The following is a 19,039-nucleotide window of genomic DNA, read 5'->3' on the forward strand; positions in this document are numbered from 1 at the left end:
TTACAAAATTTGTATACCATATCAAACAGATTCCAGAGTGGTGAACAGAAGTAAAACAATAAAAGATACAATTAAAACACGGTTGGAATTATACTTCCTTAAAACAAATAAAAATAAAATACCAGTAAAAAAGGGTGGCAGTCACTTAAGTAATGCTTCCTGGAATACAGCTGTTTTGAGGAGGTGCCAAAAGCAACACAGTGGGCCTGTTCAGACATCAAATGGTTAGTGAGTGTGTTTTGTAGCCATCATGGTTAAGAAAGCTTGACAACATGACATACTAAGCCATAATGTTTAGCTCAAAATGCTTCAACACTGTGGCCTAGTGTGTTGTCTGAACAGGCTCACTGTTGGCACCTGCCTGACCTCTGGGGGCAGGGAGCCCCAAAGAAACCTGACCCAGAAGCCAATAGGCAGCCAGTGCCATTACCTCAGCAAAGGAGTTGCATGCTGAAAACGGAAGCTCCTGACACTAGCTGAGCTGAATTGAGCCCTGAAACAACCTGGAATCCAGTGCAGTTGGTGAAGCACAAGTTTGTGATCATAAGTGGGATTGGGTGTTAACAGCTTCATAGCCATATTTTGGACTAATCACATTTTTAAAGCATCTTCAAAGGCAGCCGTAAGTATAAGGCATTGCAGTAGGTTAATCTAGAGATTACCAGAACATGGATTACTGAGACTAGACTATATCCAGTTAGGGGGAATCATCCTCCCACATCCATATACCCAGGATTACATCATAAGGGGAGTTTTAAAAAGCAGGTTGATATGGGAAGAGGGTCTGCCATTCAAAGAAAAACCTACTGGGGCGTCCAAGCCCTTGGCCCACTCAAAGTTGCTTTTAGGAAGCTAGCCATAGCTTCTGCTTGTCCTGTTGTTTGCTTAGAGCACGACTGACTTCAACAGTGCTTACTCCAGAGTAATTAGGTATAGGAGCTGAAGGTGATGAATCAGCCGGAACAATATTTGAGTAATGACAAATTCTACTGTGTACAGCCTTGAGTTCAAGTTCCCTTTTAGAATTTAGTTATTTTACAGTGATAACAGTGAAGCAGTCAATTAATTGACAGTAGAGCTATTCTGCTAGTTATGTGCCTTCAAGTTGACTGACTTAGGAATCAGCGACCTCCAGGAGCATCTGTTGTAAACCACCCTATTCAGATCATGTGACTTCATGTCCATATCTTCCTATACGAAGTCAATCCATCTCTTGTTTGGTCTTCCTCTTTTCCTTCTACCTTCTGCTTTCCCTAGCATTTTTTTAATGAGTCATTTCTTCTTATGATATTGTCTCCCACTAGGCACCTAATCTAGAATACACAGAGAGAGAGAGGGAGAAAGAAAGAGGTCTGCTATTGACTTGTGTCTCATCTAGTTGGGCCTTGATTGACAGAAGTTGCAAATGCTTCATCACGAGAAAGTGTTTTCCTAATTGTTTTGCTACAGCAGGACTTAAAACTTTGTCCAGCTAGGTTTTGGTAATGCAAGTACTGTCATGGTCAAATCCTGGCTTGAAGAAGTCCTTTTCATTTATTGACCTGACATTCGGAAGCAAAGTGGAAGAACACTGCCAGAACACTAGATTATCCAAGGGAAAGGACCCGAATAGCATTTAACTTTTTAGAACCCCTCTCCCTTCTAATGGCCTGCCTCAAACATGGACACTTCTTTCTTATCAGAAAAAAAGAATCCTGATCCAAAGCCATTTAAGGCTTTGAATGTTAATACCAGGACTTTGACTCGGAACCAGAAAAGAACTGGCAGCCAGTGCAGATGGAAAAGTACTGGCATAATATGATCATGTTGGCCAGACCCTGTTAACAGTCTCACTGCCCTATTTTGAAATAGCTAAAGTTTTCAGACTATATTCAAAGGCAGCTCCATGTATAATGCATTGCATTAATCCAAATGAGAGGTTACTAGCTCCTGGATAACTAACTAGGCTAGCTCTATCCGGATAAGGACATAGTTGGTATATCAACCTAAACTGGGTGTGGTTTTTTTATTTGTAGTGCTAGGAGCCTGTCATCTGGAAGCATCTTGGGTGGGGTGGGGTGGGGGGGTGCTTTCTTACACAAGACATCTAAATCCTGGAGTAATTCCTAGTGCCTCTGGCAGTTAAAGGAATTGGGGGCAGCTTACCCAAGATTGCAGCCTGCAGCACTTGGGGCATGATCCAAATGAAGTTACGATTTTTAAAATCTCATTGAATTTGATAGAAAAGATTTATGCATGTGTCGAATTCTCCCCCATGAAATAAATGGGACTTGATTTGGGTTAAGCATCTTTGGCTAGTTCTCACCTTTAGTGCATAGCACAACAATTGCGACAAGCTGTACAATCAACAAAGCATGCAAGAAAAAATCATTCTCGCTATGGATCTGAGGCATATTTAGTTGTTACAAAGAATGCAAATAGCTGTTGAATCTTTAAGATTGGATTCAAAATTATCCATATTGAGAGTAGACCCATTGAAATCAATGTGACTTAAGTGTTGAGTAGACCTATTGAAATCAATGACCAACTTAAGCCCTGTTGACTTCAGTGGATCTGCTTACAAGTCTGGAGCCAAGCTATAATTCGAATGGGCAGGTGCATGTCATGATGTCCTTCTGAAGTCAAATCTATTGTGAAAATCTATTGATCTTCAAGAGCATCATAACCAGCTACAAAATGAAATCTGCCTCATCCTACTGTTGAAGTCAGTTTGCCATGGAAGGCTCTCAACTGTTTTAAAAGATTTAGTTGACAAGACCTTAAGAAAGCAATGCTTTATTTCAGTCAAATAAAAATGGTGTAGTGCTGAAGCAATTCATTTTAGACATTGACTAGACTAGTGTTACCAAATCATGGATATTGCCCAAGATGGCAAATGTTTATTGAACTATTACAAATCTCAGAGGGTCCATAGCTCAGTGGTAGAATGTAGGATTTGTATGCAGAAGGTCCCACATTCAGGACCTGGCACCTTCCAGTTCATAGAAGTGCAGGTAACAAGTGATGGGAAGGATCCTTGCCTGCCTGAGAGGTTTGTGATAACTATCACCAGTTGCAAATATCCCCTTTTGGCCAAGGTTCTTGAGAAGGTAGTGGTTGGGCAGCATCAGGAGCACTTGGATAAAGCAGGCTATTTTAACTCACTTCTGTTGAATAATAAGAACAACTCCATATGATTCCAGACACTAGGAGGCGATAGGGAATGTCCTCCAGCTTGATTAGTTCCTATTTCCTGCTCTCTCCTCCTCCCCTTCCTCTTCCTTCTACCTCTGCAACAGGTGACATGAGGTCTCTCCAGAAAGGAAGCAAGTAACCGTATCTCATGGCTTTGCTTACTTACACTCACGCACCTAGCTTTAGGGGGTGCTTGTAATTAAACAGCCTTCTCAGACAATACGTATAAAAGCACTAATAAAGTAAGTTTATTTGAACTTCTAAACTGGTTTATTGACTCCAATATTAAATGCTGTGTTGCCATGGATTCTCTATATGAGGCAACTCAGCTGTGAGGCACAGGGCATCTTTACATTATGGGGAAATCACATTGCTTCCCCAGGGCATTTGTGCTTTATGCTTTTTGGTGCGATTGTTATAGGCTGCAATACATGGGCAAAGAGGGGTGACTGTGTGCTTTGAGTCTTCCCCTCCATTCACTTCAATTGGCCATCTAGTGGGGCAAGATCCTGCTTTTTTTTTTTTTTTAGAATGTTACCACTTTAAAAGTGGTTCTTTTGCTGGGAGAAAGACAAGGGTTGTAGTTGTTTTTTATCTTGCTGGGTCATTATGGGCACAGTGAAATGGGAGTTTCACTTCTACCTGCAGGATCATTTCCAAAAAGTGGCGCTGGGGATGTCTGCTTGACCCTATTGTAGGCGTACTATGGCAAGGTTGCAGAACCTCTTTCTCCCCAAGGGCTAAATCCCATTTCCAAAGGCAAAGAGGGTGAAGTCTAAAGCAAAAGAAGTGGGCCCAAAATACCAGCTTATTGTAGCTTAAACTTTTACTGCCAGTAACTAAATCTCAGGAGACGCATTTCAGCCTTTTAGAATGAGGGTGGGGCGAGTCCACAAAAGCTGCAAAACAGCCAAACAATTGGTGATGTGGGAAATAGGGTGGGTCCAGGAGAAGGGGGGCTGGTGGTCTTCTAGGAACCCAGAGGGGGCAAACTGGGGACTCTTAGACCGCTGGGCTTGGCCCCTGGACCTGAAGTTCTGCACTCCTGTACTATGGTGTCCTGCCAGATCCCATTCTCTCCCTGTGCTCTTGAACATCTCTATGAAGCTGCTGGGGGACTTCATCAAGGGATTACTGTGCTGATGATACTCAGGTTTATTTCACCTTGACTTCTCGGTCAGGTGAAGCTGTATAGATGCTGGATCAGTGCCTGGACGCAGTAATGGGTTGGATGAGGGTAACTAAACTTAGACTGGATCCAGACAAGATGGAGGTCCTGTGGGCAGTTCTCAGTTTTGGATGGAATTCCACTCCCCCTGAAAGAGCAGGCCTTAGCTGCAGTGACCCACGCTCTGGTAACCTCTTGTTTGGATTATTGTAATGTGCGTTACATGGAGCTGCACTTGAAAACAATCTGGAAATTACAACTTGTGCAAAATGCCAGGATGCTGAGAGGGACAGCTGTCAGGGAGCATAAAATAATATCCTGAAAGAGCTGCATCAGTTCCATATCTGTTTCTGAACCAAATTCAAGGTGCTGGTGTTGACAAACAAAGCCCTGAATGACTTGGGACTCAGGTATCTGAAGGAACGCCTCTCCCTATGCCATCCTGCCCATAGTCTTAGGTTGGGGAGGTGGGGATCTCATTGTATCACTTTTAGGGGAAGTACTTTGGGTAGTGATAGGATCTACTCTGTGGTGGCACCTCCACTTTGGAATAGCCTCCCCAAAAAGGTACATGTGGCACAAAATTTACTGACATGTTGATGCCACGCTAAGACTCATCTGTTTACCTGGGTGTTTATGTGTGGTTAGTTGCTGCTGCAATTAATCTCACCGCCGATGGTTGCCTTGATTTTATTATATATTTAATTACTGTACTTTGTTGATGTTTTATTGTTGTTGCTTTAATGTTGTTAAGCACTTTGGGATTATTTTTTATGAAGGGTGAGATATAAATATAAATAAATGAATGTGAACAATTCACTGAACAGTTCAGCTCTGGGGAGAGGTCCGCCTGGCGCCTACACTGTACTGCTTTCGTCGCCAGCTGAAGACCTTTTTATTCACTCAGTATTTTAACACTTAATTTTAATTTAAATTTAAATTTTACTGTTTTAACTCTGTATTTTAATCTTATATCAACTTTGCTGTGTGGTTTTATCCTGGTTGCGCTTTTTATACTGTATTTCGTAATTGTGTTTTAACCTGTTGGGTGTTTTATTGTGGTTTTAATTTTTGTGAACCGCCCAGAGAGCTTCGGCTATTGGGCGGTATAAAAATGTAATAAATAAATAAATAAAATTTGACTTCTATGCTGTGGACTAAACCTACAGATACTATAAAAAGAAATAATGCAAAGTAATAGAAGCCGTTTAAACACCCACCCACACGGACATGGACACACAATCCAAAGTGAGTTTTTATAAATCCAGTTGTACTATGTAAAATTCCTCAATGATTTTCAGTATCAGCTTCTCTTGGTTTCTGATCTCCATTTACATCAATATGTCCGTGAGTGCTGTGAAACTAAGGCAGGTTGTGGGCATCTTGTGGCTTGGGCCTACACCTCTCATCAGCCCTAATCAGTATAGCCAGTGGTGAGGGATGATGATAGTAGTGGTGGTGGTGGTGATGATGATGATGATGGTGATGATGATGATGATGATGATGATGATTTCTTACCCGCTTCTCCCTCTGGATCAAGGCAGGGAACAACACAGAATACAAAAATATTATAAAATACAACAAACTGATTAAAACATATAAAACTAATACGTTATTAAAATAACAGCCAGACATCTTAAAATTCGACTGGGATTTGTAGGACAAAACATCCGTAGGGCCACAAGTTGCCCACCCCTGAACTAAGGGGATAAGCAGCCCTCACTTCCCTTGTTAACAAATGCCACATACTGAAATCAAAGGCACGCTGCCCTCTACACAGTGACATTCTTGGCTTCGTGGAATATGTGGCAATATTTGTCATTGACCAAATACTATGAACTTTATTGGCCGGACAATTGACAATATTTGGCATGTCAGGTGAACCCACTGACATGCCAATCCTACATTGATCTCCGTGTAATCTCTTTCAGTTAAGGTCGTAATAAGACAATCCATAAAATGTTATCTAGCAGGCAACTAAAAATACAGTGAGGAGTGGGAAGACGGAAGACAGCAGTGTGAGTGTGTGAAATTATGACTTTAACACGCACAGGGTTGGATCCAGCACTGGTGCCGCTCGTCGGACAGAAGTCAGTGTCCCAGCAACCCTTAAGGCCCCAAAATGGAGTCTCGCACCGCCACTGGATCTCCCCACCACCCAGCTCTCCCTCTGGGGCTCCGCTCACTTCCCTCCCCAGCACCACCACCACCGGTGCTCTGCTCACCCTAATCCTTACATTCTCTCCAGGCAGCGGCACCTTTTATTTATTTATTTATTTATTTATTTATTTATTTATTTATTATCTTTAAATTTTAAAAGAGGTTGGGCATGCTGCAGAGGCACGCTGGGAAAAGCATGCTGAGTGGGACCGCAGTTTCACTCTGCAGCGTTCCTGAACCTTTCTAGAAATTAAAAAGAGATACACAGGTGAGAGAACTGTGCTACCGTCTGCTAAGAGGGAGAGCAAAGCAAACATGGGGTTGGGAGGAGAAAAGAGAAAGAGTGGAAGGTGGAAAGGGAAGGAAAAAGAGCATTGGAGTGGGGTGGAGGAAAAGAAAGTGTACCAGTATTGGGTGGGGGAGAGAGAAGAGAAAGAGCAGAGAGAGAAATAGTGCCACCACCGAGAAGGCCCTTTCCCTAGTTCAGGGGTGCAGAACAGTTTTGTGGTGGGAAACTGGATTGCCTGCCACCCACCGAGCCCTCCGAGGGCCAGATGATGTCAATAGCTGTGGCCACATCCAGTGCCATCTTCACACCACCTTGACTATTGAACATTTCTTCATGGTGAGAGAGGCACAGATGTCCATGCCTCCCTCAGCACTGAGAAAGGGACTTGGCCAGTTTTGGGAGCAGAAGCAGATCCTCCTCCTCCTCACAGTGCTAGCTGAGGCCCTGGCTTTGCATGGTGACCCCATTGGAACTCCACACATTGCATGAAGTGACTTGACTACTGCTGGGAAGAATGGCCATGTTCCTGGTTTTGTGGGACACCCAGTGTCCCTATTGGGGTGCTGCGCACCATGTAGAGTGACCTGGCTGCTGGTTGGAAGAGCAGCTGTTCTTCCTGGGTCCCCCCACTACATACGTCCCCACAGTTACCTTTGATCTGAGTTCTGAGGGAACAGCATTCTCCTATGTGCCACTCCCACTCTCAATGGGGAATAAGCATGCAGGGGAATCTGAGATTGGAGATAACAGTGAGGATTTCCTGGCGACGAGGTGGGCCTTCCAGGGAGAGGAGCTTGGGGGGTCAAGCCCTGTCTCTTGGAGGAACCCCAGGAGGCTCTGTGGGCCGAATTAAAGAACTCAGCAGGCCGGATTAGGCCCACTAGCCAGGAGTTGTGCACTCATACCCTAGTAGCTATCCCCCTTGGCAGGGTCTTATTAAGTGAACATTGGTAGATCTGAGCCAGGGCACATTTTCATATCTCAAATCAGGAGTAGGCAACCTATAGCCCTATGTCCAATTTCATGTTGTCTAATATGAAAAGTCCTCTGCAAGTGATCAGTTAAGACCTCTGGCAAGAGCAATCAAACCCTGATTATGCAGCCAGCTGGGCGGGGAAGAAGTTGGAGAGAGCGAGAGAGACAAAAAGGGGGTCTCTCTGGCCATTTTGGGGCCTGACAGATTATCCGTGAGTAAATGTGGCCTTCAGTGGAAAGAAGGCTTCCTAACTAGGTCCTGCACATACATTTTAAAGTAGGAGTGCACACCCTGCAGCCAATGGACCCCATGTGGCCCTTGGATGTCTCCGGTGCAGCTCGTAGAGCCATGGCAACTCCACGCAGAGATCAGGGCAGGGTTTATCTCATCGGCACTAGCACAAGTGCTAAGGAGAGAAAACATGGGGTTTCTAGCACTACCAAAGGAAACCCTGCCCTCATTTCCAACCTCTGATGAGAGATGAGAGATAAAGGGAGGCTTTCCCTTGTTAGTGCTTGTGCTAGCTAAGGAAAGCCTGGGGTTTTCCTTGCTAGAGCTAGAATGGGAAGCCCTCCCCTTATCCCTGATCAGAGATTGGAAATAAGACCAGGGCCGGATCTACACTACTGCTTTAAAGCGCTTTATAACAGTTTTATAGGGCTTTAAGCAGTTAAAGCGCTTTATAACTGTTATAAAGCGCTTTAAAGCAGTAGTGTAGATCCGGCGCAGGAGTTTCCTTGTTATCGCTAGCTAAATAACCCCTCCACCCCCGTGACAAGAGAAACCTTGTTGGTATGTATGGGTGGATGTGAACAGTTTGTGCCTGTGGCAGAATGTCTCTGGAGTGGAACGAGTATGTTTGTGTGTGTGTGTGCTGTGCGTGTGCGCACTGTGTATGTGTGCACACACATATGGCTCCCAGCCTTCCATCTGGCACCAGATACAGCCCTCAAGGCCAAAACTCCTGTACCTCTATTTTAAAGCATGGCCATTTGTAACCAGAGCCTTATATCTTTGGGTAGTATTTAGTTCAGTCATACTATAAAGTTGAATAATAAGAATAAGAAAAATAAAAATATAATTCTATTTTTGCAATGATCAGGGTTCTTTAATGACAATGCTTGTTTCATTTCACTTCTTTGCTCGCCAAAGGTTATGTAACTTTAGGAAAATTGGAAGGTTCTCAGTGACCTGCAAACAACACCCCTGAACCCTCTCCTACTCGGTAACATAGTTATTCACATTTTAACCTGGGATTTACTTTGGAAGCTACAATATTTGCTGATTGCTCTTGATATTTTAGTATATTAAAAGAACCCTCTTGGTCATTGTGACCCGCATTACACCTACCAATGTATTACACATACAGCAATGTTGCCAAAGTCGAAAATAACTCCAAAAAACAGGTTATGAATTTATATATTACATTTTTTAAGTCTGTGAATACCTGTCTGTCCATTCCTCTAGCTGCACCTTCACAGTTCTTGGTACTGCTATTGATAACTCGGTAACTTGGCTATCGATAACTCAGCTATTGATAACTTGGTACTGCTATTGATAACCAGGCTGGTCACCGGTATACCTAGGGGTGACCACATTACACCAGTTTTAAAATCTCTTCACTGGCTGCCAATTAGTTTCCAGGCAAAGTATAAAGTGTTGGTTATCACTTTTAACGCCCTACATGGTTTGGGTCCAGGCTACCTGCGGGATCACCTCTTGTACAATCCGCCCTGCACACTCAGGTCCTCTGGGAAGAATCTACTTCAGTCAGTCAAAGTTAGGCTGATGGGTATTACCCAGAGGACCTTCGCTTTTGCTGCTCCCAGACTGTGGAATGGCCTGCCGGAGGAGATTCATTAATTTGACAGTCCATTAGCATTCAAGAAAGCTATCAACACTGATATCTTCCGGCAGGCCTATCCAGTGGAATTTTAGGATGTTTTTAGGATGTTTTTAGGATGTTTTAACAATATTATGTTCTTAATTCAGTTTTATGTAATTTATATTTACTGTTGTTCCCTGCCTCGATCAAAATGGAGAGGCGGGTAAGAAATATCATCATTATTATTATTGTAATGATTGCTGTAGCAGGGAATCTAAAATAAAAAGAATTAAAATACAACATTAAGATTTTTAAAATGTTCTTTTAGAATCTAATTCAGGGGTGGGCAACATGCACCCCCCCCATAGCCTAAAGTGTCTGATGCCACAAGGCAACGGGGGGGGGGGAGAGGGGGGAGAAAAAAGTGTGAGGAGAAGTCAATTTGCTCCTGAAATTCACTGGCAAACTACAATGGAGACTCAAAAGTGCCCAATTTAGCATGTTTTCAAGTGAAATAAAATCTTTTTTTCCCTGCCGCTGAATTTCAATACCAATCTGCTGATATTTTTGCCACCACCACATCACTAGATGTTCGGCAGCATGGCAGTGACAGAGGAGGTGTCACCCCTGGGCAGGTCCAGGAGCTGGAAATTAGTCCTTAGACCACCCAAAGTTGTCGACCTCTGATTTAACCTGTATGTTAGACCATGGCTCAATTATGCGGAAAAGATGAAGTGCTTCAAGGCAGATGCCACTTAGTGCTACCTAAAGACATTGCGAAGCTGTTCTGTTTTGTGCTCTTTAATGGAGTTTCTATGGTAGTATAAAGATGAAAGAAGAGGTGAGAAAACATGAGAGGTTAAAAAATAGAAGACAATGGGCATGTCTACACCAGCCATATATCCTGGGATAGTCCCAGGATCTTTCCTGTGCATACAAATGACACACTGGGGATTCCGGGAGCAGGCAGGGACGACCCCTCCATTTGCCTGGGATAATCCTTAGGTGTAGAAAGGGCTAATGTCGGCTAGCCCCCTGTTAAAGGAGATATAGGAGCATCTTCCGGCTGCTTTGTGCTCTCCCTCTGAGTGGTTTTCTGGATTGGGCCCAAAGAGAAAAGGCAAGCGAAAAGGCAATGTTGTCAAGGAGAGGATTTGAAGGGGATTACATAGATGGGCCCTACTACGGGCACCTTGCCCAAAGACCCCCCCAAAACCTGGATATGAAAACACAGCCCAGTTATGTAAGCCCGTCTCCCAGACATAGAAATACAAATAATTGCAGATTTATTTATTTTTAAAATTAGGCCTATAAACTAGGCCTATAAATGAAGTGCCATAGTAATAAAGGGGCCATGTTGCTGTTGTTGTTTTTAATGACAAATTGGCCATGCACACAAAAGGAAGTAACAGGGCTCTGCTTGGGAGAGATAGGATGGGGAGGGCCTGCCCCCCTGCCGCTAGAGAGGAGCTCGGCTAGCAGCGGACCTCTGCCCTTATCAGAAGTCTTGCTCTGCCTGCAGAGAGTTCTGCTGTTGGAAAGCCCCTGTCAGCAGTATTCCCGCCAGAGAAAGTTCCCCCAAATGAGGTGTTTGGGGGAGGGGTCAGGCATATTCAGTGCCCAGGCAACTTTAATTCTGCTAAACCTCAAACCTCGCCAATTCCCTGAGGGCCTCCTGGAGCTGGTGTAGGAAAATCCACACACTTGGTTGAAAAGCCCAGCAAAATTATCCACCCCCACCTCTGCCAGTGTGCACCATTAGGGCTCTGGAAACAGTGGAGGACCCACCACTGGACTCTGCACTGGACTACATTTAGGATTCATCTGTCACATTGCAATCCTAGGACATGTCTATACAGCTTCTTTACCCTGACCTGAATGCACATATTCGCATTTTAGGACACATGACGCAGCCGCCAATTCGCCACAGCACCGGTTCTTTAATGCGATAATGCGCATATTCGCATTTGTGATTTACCACGACTTTTGATCAATGTCCAAGTTTGCACCACATCATAGTTATTTGTCCTTGGGGTAGTTAAATCACATTTTGATATGTGGGCGTAACTTTGAGGGCAGGACAAAGTGATTGGCTGATTTCCTGCCTTCCCACCTATCACGTCCTCTGGCTGCCTCGTTCCTTCCCACCATTTTCATGTTGAATTATATGAATCTGCGGAGGTCCGCAGATGGATCTTTTAAAATTAAAACAAAGAAGGGGGAACAGGCAGTAGGGGGGAGGAGACATGTTCAGCCCCCCTGCTCATATCCTCCTCTGCTGCCTCATTCATTTCCCCACTCGCTTTTCCTCTTCTATGAATCTGCAGAGCTCTGCAGATAAAATTTATAGCTTGCCTCGTCTATAATCCATAGCCTCGTATGTGCGAATGTGCGCATTTGTGTGTTAATAACTGCACTATAAAAAAATTTCAGGAGATCATTCATTGTTGCTGCTGCAGTGTGATGCTCTTTACGTAGATTTGAATCAATGAAAATTCAGTTTTATATTCAACGAGGAACAATCCTGTTGTCGTATAGACGGGGGCCTATTCTCATTTATCTTCCAGTAAACCCCATTGAACATGATGGAACTTATGTTTTTCTGCATAAAGATGCATAAGGCTGCATTGCACAAGAAGAAAAAGAAAGATGTACAATGACATTGCTGTGTCAGGTACCAGCATAACTTCTCCGTGCCTATCAATTAGGTCAATGTTTGCATCATCTCTTAGGTCAGAATAACCAGGGCAAAGTCTTTCTCAACTAGCATAGTGCCCAGGAGTGCGGCTAGCCAAAAGCAAACCTAGTAAAAAATATTTTTTTTAGTTTACTTTTTTCTTTTCTTTAGATATTTTCATGAAACATTTTAATGCAACAATATAGATGCAATTAACTCAAAGAGCAGGAATGTGTTTGTGAAAAAAGGGGGGAAAAGGTTTCTCTCTCTCTCTTCATAATTAAAAATAAGAATAGTTGCCAAATGAGAACAAATATGTTTGCTGAAACAGATAAAAAAATCATGCCCTCAGCAAACTCTTGGTCTACACAGATCACGTGGGGCTACTGTTCTCCCTATAAAAGGCCCAATATCGATGAGGACTGCATTCACCTTCATCATGAGGGGAATCGTACTAGCTCTTCTGCTCACCCTTGCGGGTAAGTTGGCATTGGCTTGTACCAGTGGAAGCTGGAGTCTCTGATGTCAGGAGGGCTGTGAATTCGCTCTGGGTTTAAGTCAAGACTTTTAAGGAGCTGTCCAAGGTGCTGAAGCATTCAGCACTCTGGAGAGCATCTTTAAAGTTCTAACTGAAGACCAGAATGGATTCACAGCTCCACTGACATCAGAACCATCAGCCTCCATTGGCTTTTACTATGATCCCTCTGTAGAATTTTGCACAGTTTAGCCGAAAAAAATATTCTACAATGTAACGGTTATTTTCAACTGTCTTACTCACATCGTAACCTATTCAATTTCTCTCCCCAGGGAGCCAGAGGCCTCCAAACAGTAAGTCTATCAGCAATTTCATTTTAATACCATGGCACATTTGTTGAAATGTTATTTATGGCAGTCAACCTCCGGGGGATGCGGATAGAATTGGATGAGCTGGTATATTGTAGTCACTTAAGAAAATGAGTTGCAAATCTGAAAGTTGCCAGTTTTAAATCTTGTTTACATACCACTCTCTCCCATCTGCAAATTGGGAATGATAACACTGGCCTATCTTAAAGGATTGTTGTAATTCTGTGAAGTGCTTTGAGCATTCTACAATGAGAACGAAGTACTAAGGATTAATTAATCAATTAATCATATTTACATATATTTGCGCCACTGTTAAAAGGATATTTTTCTTGTTCATTCCCTGTTACAGTGGCAGACCACAACTCAAAAATACACAGCTGTCTCCTTCAATTGGAACCTGCTCATTAAATCTTTCCTCCTAATGAATCGAAGTTTCAGTTTAATTACCTACAATTAACCTAATTAAGACGCAGCCCTAGTTATTATAGTTAAGAACAATGGACTTAAATGGCTCTTTCTATTACTCTTTGTGGAGATTGATTTTAGCAATAGGAAGCCTTGCTGATACAAATAGAAAGGTATTGCCCAGGATAGTTTAGTATAAGCGTATTTTACAATTAAATGTTTATGATCTGCTGTTAAACTCACATTGTAACCTATCCAATTTCTTTCATCCCAGGAATCCAGAGGCCCCCAACCAGTAAGTCTACCGGTGTTTAAATAAATAAATAAATAAACTCAACAAACTCTCAGCATATTGGTTGAAATGACACTTATAGTAGGGTGGCCATATGAAAAAGAGGACAGGGCTTCTGTATCTTCAACAGTTGTATTGAAAAGGAAATTTCAGCAGGTGTCCTTTGTATATATGAAGAACCTGGTGAAATTTCTTCTTCATCACAACAGTTAAAGCTGCAGGTGCCCTGTTCTTTTCATATGATTACCATAATTTATAGTATTATTAATCAATCAATCAGTCAGTTACTTACATTTTCATCTCATCCAAAGCTCAATGTAGTATCTTTTAAAGATCCTGTAGGAAGTATGAAGTAACTTTAGGGTGATCATATGAAAAGGTGGACAGGGCTCCTGTATCTTTAACGGTAGCATAGAAAAGGGAATTTCAGCAGGTGTCATTTGTATATATGGAGAACCGGCTGAAATTCCCTCTTCATCACAACAGTTGAAGCTGCAGGAGCTATACAAGAGTGACCAGATTTAAAAGAGGGGAGGGCACCTGCAGCTTTAACTGTTGTGATGAAGAGGAAATTTCACCAGGTTCTCCATATATACAAATGACACCAGCTGATATTTCCTTTTCAAAGTAATTTAGGATTTAATAAACAAAGGGTCACTATTCAAAGGAAAAATATTTTTGTTGGTTCTCTCTGCTGTGAGATGTGTCCTTAAATGACAGCCCTGCTAATTAAAGCTTGCCCCCTATTCATCAAGTAAAACTTTAGTTTAATCCTCTAGCAATTAATCAGATAAAGCATATATCTCTAGTGATTATGCATTTTATAAGATATCATGGATTTAGCTGAATCATTGTATGATTTGTGGAGCTATATTTTGGTAGCAGAAAGCTTTCTAGGGGGCTGTCTATATGTCTTCAAAGCCCTGTGGTGGCTGTGCTTTAAAAAAGTTGGGGACTTACCCTGACTTTTTTCTTCAAAGTAAGGTCACCATGGCCCTTCCGCCATGTGACCTTGCTTTGTAGTTGATCCAGGGAGACATTCCAGGGTGGATACCAACCGCTGATTGGTTGCCGGAAGCCCGGGAAGAGAGTGGGAAAACTCTGTGCTCCCTGCTGGCATGGGGATTTCCAGCCCCCACTCCGCAGCATCAATACCACAGGGTTTCAAGGGGAAGGAGTGATGAAGTGATGCCATGAAGACAGGCCTCTGGTACAAATATGAATACAGTTTAGCTACATTGCTCCCTCTATTAGCAGACTCAGGTCACGAGCGCAGACAGAAATGGAGCGAAAGTAGGGCCACTGAGAAACAAGAGGGTGGTTTTCGCATGTTCAGGGGAATCTCAACATTTGCAGAAGTACACACATGCACACGTATAATCATTAAGGAGGCAACCTCTGTCCCCACCCCCATGAGAGCCAAGAAGGACTGAGCATGCTCAGATCCCATGCAACGTTATGTCCGTTAGAAAACAGGAAAACTGGTGAGAAGGGGAATGGAATAATAGAGTGTCCTGAGGGAAGACCTGACATTGCAACATTTTGTAGCAGCTCCTAGTTGTATCTTTCATAATTAAAAGCTTATGCTCCACTGATATACTCACACTTAACCTATGCTATTTCTTTTCCTAGAAGGCCAGATTCTCGATTCTGGTAAGTATACTGGTAATTAAAACAACAACAACCAACAACCAACACACCTCAGCACATTTATTGAAATGACATGGCAGTCAACTATGTGTGGGTGGAGATTAGTTGAGTTTCTGTAGAATCGTGATTAAAGGACTGGGCTGTCACTCTCAGAATCCCCAGTATAATTCTCATTGCAGACTTACAAACTATTTTGTCTCAATCTCTGCCCTACTTGCATCTGCAATATAGGGATGGCGTTGTCCTTATAGAGTTGTTGTAAGGAATTCAAGATGATTTATGTGAAATGCTTTGAGCACTATAAGGTACCATATCAATTCTCATTATTATTAATTAATTAATGACACCAGGGAATGCCAACAGAAATGGAGCCCAAAGAAGTAAGGGGGAAGTATTGGCATTCTCATGGAATCCCTGAGATTTGCTGAATGACAACAATATTTTTAAAATGTAAGGAGGTAGCAGTACAATGAACATTAAGCATGCCCAATAGCCCTGGAATGTTGAGTGTCAATTGGAAAAGAAAACTGGGGATGGGAGGAGAGATGGAGTATGCTTAAGAAGGCCATGGCTGGCAACTTGGCTGGAATCCTGAACAGCATTAGAAGGTGAAGATACAATGCAAAATTTTGCAGCAGGTCTGCATATTTAAAATCCTACATAAGTCCTTCTTAGAGTAGACCCATTGAAATGAGTGGGACCCGTGTCAAGTCATGAGTAACTTTAGCCCCATTTATTTCAATGGGTCTACCCTAAGTTGGACTTACATTGGGTTGTACCCTTTGCAATTAAAAAGTTATGCTCTGATTTTATATTCAAATTGTAATCTATCTAATTTCTTTCCTCCAGGAATTGAGACGTCTGATTTAAGTAAGTCTAGCAGTAATTAAAACACACACACAATAGTGCATGAAACGGCATTTATGGCAGTCAGGCGCCGGTGGTAGTAGTGGTTGAGCTGGTGTAGATGGGGCTGATGAGACTGAACAGCAAATATGGAAGTTAGCATTTTAAATCTTGCTAAGTGGGCTCAGCCCTGCCCCCTTCTGCAGTATGGGGAGAATACTGACAAGTCTTACAGGGTTGTTGTACGGTATGAAGTAATGCATGATTTAATAAGTAAATGCAACGGTTCAAAGGAAACTTTCTATGATTCTTTGTAGGGACAGAGTTTAAAAATGGGATAGCGTACAAGTTCAGCTATGAAACTCTAATGGAGACTACATTGGAAGGAATTGATATGGGCAAAACTTCCCTGATGCTAACAGCTGATATAGAAATCTTTGGAGGAAAATCTGATGTGAAGGTAAGGTTCCTAACAAAGGATGAAGTCCCCTTGAATAGGCCTTCGGCCTATTCAAGGAAAAGTACAGAACACCCTTTCTCAACTATTAAACAAAACTAAGTAAATTAGAAGACAGAAATTAAAATACGGAAAGTGGGGAGAAAAGAAAGAGGATGGATAAAAAGGGCCAAAAATAGCAGAGAGAATCTGCATGCAAAGAAACATAACCTAAACCTGCCCCCATAGCCTTTGTCATGGATAGCCCTTGAATTTACTCTGCATTCACACATAGCTAACATTACCCATGAACTATGAATAAAGGGAGACTAATTGGCTTTTAATCCTTGACCCTTATAGATTGCATTCATTCCAAAATCTACATTTTTTAAAAAAAATTGAGCCTAGGGAGGAATGATAAATTGCATCCCTCAGTACTTTTTCCTTCTTCTTCACTGAAGATAATCAAGCCTGTATTAGTATTAATGACTCAATTTTATTGGGACCCTCAAGTAGCTCTGTTCTCTCACATTGTGAAGATTTACTGCGATCAAGTTTAAGAAAAGCAGGCCTGCCTGCAACATAAAAAACACAGAGTAGTCCCATTAAAGTCAGTGGGACAGAAAAGCAGGAAAGGAAAGGCTCTTGATACAGAGTTTGGATCTCAATTCTGCAATGAGACTAAAAGTAGATACAGCGATTAATAGCCTATTCTCTTTTAAAAATCTATGCCTTGCTATTAGCTTTATGACCTAGGGGAAAGCAGCAGACAAGGCAGTGGAGGGAGCCAACGCCCCCCCCCCCCCGTCACACCCGCACTCTGGTGTTCATTTAGCCTAAAAAGTAAAAAGATTCACACTGACTTTATAATAAAACCAGCACACGTGTATTTACAAAATGCACATGCATGTCTACTTTGGTCTGGGGCGTAGCAGTTCCTTTCCTCTTCTAGTACAACACAACTGTAGGCTGTAAAACGAACAACCTTTGCAGACTTTTCACAGAACATTGCTCCTGCGGATATATGTCACAGGAAAGCCCATGTGCAAATGCTTGCTTTAGCTCCGCAATATGTAATAATATCTTGGGGGGCAATTAATTTACAGGAAAAGAGTGGGAAATTAGGCTAGATCTTTGCATATTTCTACTGTAATGTTTAGGGATAGAGTTGCTAATTCTCTTTATTTTCAATGCAAAACAGGGGGAAATTGTTGCTGGCTTCCTTTTTAATAACACTTTATTTTTATTTAACTGTTTTTAACTAGATGTACTTTGACCACAGTAAAAAATCATTGTGCTTGATTATATTAAATGAAGATATTTTACGCAAATAATATTAACAGTTCAGTGTGATCGTTTTTTTTAGTGTACCTGTTAACTTGTTTCCTGTTTACATTTGAAACACATTATATCCAGCCAAAATTGATCACTTTTAAGTTTCAAACCTATCCACACTTACCTAGGAGTAAATTCTATTCAAACTCAATGGGACTTACTTCTGAGTAAGACATGTATGGAATTGCACTCTCAGGCTCTCCCACTGAAATTACTTGGACTTATAAATGCTTCACTTTGGCACAATTAATACATTATTATTATTATTATTATTATTATTATTAAAAAACAAAATAAAATGGAAACAGACTGATTCTCTCCTACCTTCAATTTTGTTCTCAGATTCAAAATATAAGAATGCAGCATGCTGTTGGAGTCTCTCAAAGACTTCACTTTACTGACATTCCTGTGCCAGAAGAACTAAAGCGCTGTGAACACTTTGGCTACAAACTGCCTGAAGGAGGAAGGCTTGAGACTTTATATGTGTCAAGAGATGCAACTCTGCAGTGTACCAACCTTTTCAGAGGCCTCGCCGATTTGTTGCCCTTACGATTAAAGAACCAAAAAGATTATGAGACGTTCGAGGTTTGTTCCTTCCATATAGATTCAGTATTTCTCTAGTTTAAAGTTTTATTAATTGCCGTATAGCAAATACCTCTCAGGGTGATAATGTATAGAGATATTACATTTTTACTGTACATCAAATCAGAAGTAGAAGATAAAACAATTAATTAAAAGCAGCAATCACTTCAGAGTGAGCAGATGCTAAAATAATAGGCATCGCAACAACAGAAAGCACTAAAATATTTAACAAAGAAAAAACATTGTAGGGTTGCACTTTAAAACGGGATGTGTCTGTCAAACTTGGTAAAGGCCGTTCCCTTGCGACAGAAGTCACTAGGGGTTCTAATAACAACGATGAATCTAGGAGCGCCCCCAACCTGTGTACCCTTTCTTTCCAGG

At 42.0% G+C, this 19,039-nt stretch overlaps 1 protein-coding gene across 1 annotated transcript in view; it reads left to right on the plus strand.

Annotated features, from left to right (window-relative positions):
* Nucleotides 1-12,684: 12,684 nt before the first annotated feature.
* The window catches only part of LOC134403500 (vitellogenin-2-like), a 43,444-nt gene continuing 37,089 nt past the window's right edge, over nucleotides 12,685-19,039 (plus strand). Inside the window, exons 1-4 of the mRNA XM_063133783.1 lie at nucleotides 12,685-12,748; nucleotides 15,442-15,462; nucleotides 16,623-16,765; nucleotides 18,419-18,661. Coding sequence (XP_062989853.1) covers nucleotides 12,685-12,748; nucleotides 15,442-15,462; nucleotides 16,623-16,765; nucleotides 18,419-18,661 — 471 coding nt within the window. The remainder of the gene's footprint in view (nucleotides 12,749-15,441; nucleotides 15,463-16,622; nucleotides 16,766-18,418; nucleotides 18,662-19,039) is intronic.

This window comes from Elgaria multicarinata, chromosome 1 (assembly GCF_023053635.1).
Source record: "Elgaria multicarinata webbii isolate HBS135686 ecotype San Diego chromosome 1, rElgMul1.1.pri, whole genome shotgun sequence".
Lineage (NCBI taxonomy): Eukaryota > Metazoa > Chordata > Lepidosauria > Squamata > Anguidae > Elgaria > Elgaria multicarinata.